The 3,423-nt window shown below is 58.6% G+C and overlaps 1 protein-coding gene across 1 annotated transcript in view; it reads left to right on the forward strand.

The window, feature by feature from the left end:
* Window positions 1-3,423, forward strand: part of BRD9 (bromodomain containing 9) — a 37,773-nt gene that overhangs the window by 4,242 nt on the left and 30,108 nt on the right. Inside the window, exons 2-4 of the mRNA XM_006900171.1 lie at window positions 3-203; window positions 460-592; window positions 2,795-2,855. Of these exons, the coding sequence (XP_006900233.1) occupies window positions 3-203; window positions 460-592; window positions 2,795-2,855 (395 nt within the window). The remainder of the gene's footprint in view (window positions 1-2; window positions 204-459; window positions 593-2,794; window positions 2,856-3,423) is intronic.

A 3,423-nucleotide genomic window follows, 5' to 3' on the forward strand; every position in this document is an offset into this window, starting at 1 on the left:
AGCCCCTGGAGAAGCCTCTGAAGCTGGTCCTGAAGGTGGGGGGCAGCGAGGTGACCGAGCTCTCGGGATCCGGCCACGACTCCAGCTACTACGACGACAGGTCAGACCACGAGCGCGAGCGGCACCGGGAAAAAAAGAAGAAAAAAAAGAAGAAGTCGGAGAAGGACAAGCATCTGGATGATGAGGAGCGGCGCAAGAGAAAGGTGGCCAGCTGCCTGCAGCCCGCGGGCCTCGCGTGAGGGTGTCCAGGGCCAGAGGCGCGACTTGGAGCCAGTTGGCATGCTTGTACTGGCCCTCACCTCCCTGTCACCCCTCACCCCCCATCACCCCTCACTCCCCCGTTGCCCCTTATTCCCCCCGTCACCATTCACCCACTCCCGACGCCCCTCACACCCCCATCGCCACTCACCACCCATCGCCCCTCACCGTCCGTCACCCCTCACCTGCCTGTGCCCACAGGAGGAGAAGAAGCGGAAGCGGGAGAAGGAGCACTGTGACACTGAGGGTGAGGCCGATGACTTTGACCCAGGCAAGAAGGTGGAGGTGGAGCCGCCCCCTGACAGGCCCATCCGAGCCTGCCGCACGCAGCCAGGCAAGTGTTGCACCAGGGCCTGGGGCTCAGTCCCTGTCCAGTGGGGTTTGACATGCTGCCAGTTTTTAGGGAGTCATGCAGGAAAAGGGGGGCCCCACACCTCTCCCAGGGCATCATGGCATCACCAGGTCCTGCTGCTCTGACTGAGAGTCACCTGTGCTGTCAAAGATGGTACAGAGAATGCCAAGAGCATGCGACCACCGTGTGCCCACTGCCCGCCCTCACGTCCCCGCATGGGCTGTTGGAGTCAGGAGTAGCCCACGGGGAGGACACAGGCAGGCCCTTCGTGCTGGGAGGGAGGTCTCACTGCTTCTCAGCGTGGACGCGGGTGCCCGTTGACTTCAGGACCCAAGTGGCAGACAGCTGTGCTGTTTAGAGGGGGCATTGACCATTGTGGAGGAGCCACAGGGTCACGAGGCCTCTCATGACCCTGGAGCGATGACCCTGGAGCGATGACCCTGGAGTGATGACGCTGGAGTGAGCTTGTGGGGCCGGCTGGTGTTCAGCTCGTACTATCAGCTCCAGAGCTCCTCATGTTCCCAGCCCCCTGTGCTTAGGGCTTTAGGTGGACGTTTGTATTACTCTGAGTGATTTTCCCTCACGACCCCAGCAGACTGTAGCTGGGGGCAACTCTGTGACGCAGACTGAGATAGCGAAGGTGGGCCCATGACCCCAGAGAGATAGGCAGTAGTGGTCCTAGTGTCTTCTTCACCCATGAGGCCAGATTCCATCCCTCTGACAGATAGAGCATTATCCTGGCCATTGCCACGAGGCTCTACTCTCCTATCCAGGGCTGAATATGCGCCTCTGTCTTGGAGCTGCCTCTGTCTTCTGACCAGGAGCCAGAGTACTTCTCACTTTGCTTGACTCTGGATCAACTGCTCTGATAGGATTGGGTCACCTCTTCCCAGGGGAGCAGAGACCCTGTGGCCCTGCCTGCCATTTCCCCCCAAGTCAGCACCAGGGCTGATGGAATTATTGCTGAGTTCAGTGGAGGTGGAGATGCTTGACTACGTTGTGATGTTTAGATGACTGTGATGATGGATACACTCACCTCCTCCTAACCCGCCCACCATGTGTGTCGAGTCATGGGTCCTTGACCCCCGGGCATCAGCACACTTTGGGAATGCCCCCAACTCACCCTAGTTATTGTTCTTTATTATAAGTTGTTTCCTTAATTTGGGAATGTTTCTCATTTTACTCCGTTCACTTGGGGATACTTGATCCCTTCAACAGAGAGTCCCCCCTCAAGCTCCACTTGTGGTCTGCTAATTGTCTCATTAATGGGTGTATTCTGTTGGCCTGTCTTCATTCTGACTGTGGGCCCTGAGATGTGGATATCCACACCCTCAGGGATTTTATCTGGGTTCACCCTGAGATGTGGTCACCTGTGCTCTCACATGTCCCCTGCCCTGTGCATGTGCGCCTGTCGTGCGTATGCTCCTGTCGTCTGTGTGTTCCTGTCATCGGTGTGTTCCTATTGTCTGTGTGCTCCTGTCATTGGTGTGCACCTGGGGTCCGTGTGTGTCTGTCGCACGCGTGCGCCTGGGGTCCATGTGTGCCTGTTGTGTGTGTGTTCCTCTCATCGGTGTGTTCCTGTCATCTGTGTGCTCCTGTCATCGGTGTGCACCTGGAGTCCGTGTGCTCCGGTCGTCCGTGTGCCCCTGTCATGTGTGTGTTCCTGTCATGCCTGTGCACTGGGGGTCTGTGTGCTCCTGGGGTCCGTGTGTGTCTGTTGCACGTGTGCGCCTGGGGTCCGTGTGTGTCTGTCACACGCGTGCGCCTGGGGTCCGTGTGTGCCTGTTGCACGCGTGCGCCTGGGGTCCGTGTGTGCCTGTTGCCTGTGTGCACCTGTCCACCTGTCATCTGTGTCTGCCTGTCGTCCTTGTGCGCCTGTTTTCCGTGTGCGCCTGTCACCCACGTCAGGGTGTGAGACAAGGACCTCTAATGTGAACCACCTGCTCAGGCCCTGCAGTGGTCAGTGGCTCTGGGGCTGCTGTGAGTCCCGCCTCCTCCACACTTCTCATGGGATGTGGGTGGCGCAGTTGAGCACCTGGTACAGCTGCTCCCCTCAGTGTTTACTGGGGACCAGGCCAGGCCTGCCTGGGTGACAGAACCAGAAAGACAGATCTCGGGAGGCTGGAGGGCTCAGTGGCACCACACCAGGCCTGTCATTTACTTTGGTTTTCTGTCCCTTGTCAGCTGAAAACGAGAGTTCACCCATCCAGCAGCTGCTGCAGCACTTCCTCCGCCAGCTCCAGAGGTGAGCACCAGGCTTGTGGGTTCTGTGGGACTAGTGGGGGCACACCACTGACCGCGTCAGGTTTGTGGGGTGGTGGAACATGGGTCAGGCACATGTCATTACCGTGCGTGCACGTGCCAGGTCCTTGGAGACATTGCTATGTGTGAGATGGGGGGACACGGCTCCTCTGTTTGAGACGGAGGGAACACGTCACTGCTGTCTGTGAGGCATGTGGGGGAGATGTTACTGCTACCTGTGGGACGAAGGACACGAGGGCATGGCTGTCTGAGATGTAGGGGGCATGTTTCTGCTGTCTGTGAGAAGTGGGGGGACACGTTGCTGCTGTTTGTGAGATGTGGGGAAGCACATCACTGTTGCCTATAAGATGTTGGGGGTACACACTGCTGCCTGTGAGGTGTGGGAAACAGGTCGCTGCCATCCCTGAGACGTGGGTGGGCAGGTCACGCCCTCTGAGACGTGGGGAGCAGGTCACTGGATGTGGACACCCTCAGATAGGAGTAACCGGGGTCCCCACTCTCGGACGTGGATGCCCTCAGATAGGAGTAACCGGGGTCCCCACTCTCGGACG

The sequence above is a fragment of the Elephantulus edwardii genome, unplaced genomic scaffold (assembly GCF_000299155.1).
Source record: "Elephantulus edwardii isolate Elephantulus edwardi_28Jun2011 unplaced genomic scaffold, EleEdw1.0 scaffold00274, whole genome shotgun sequence".
Classification (NCBI taxonomy): domain Eukaryota; kingdom Metazoa; phylum Chordata; class Mammalia; order Macroscelidea; family Macroscelididae; genus Elephantulus; species Elephantulus edwardii.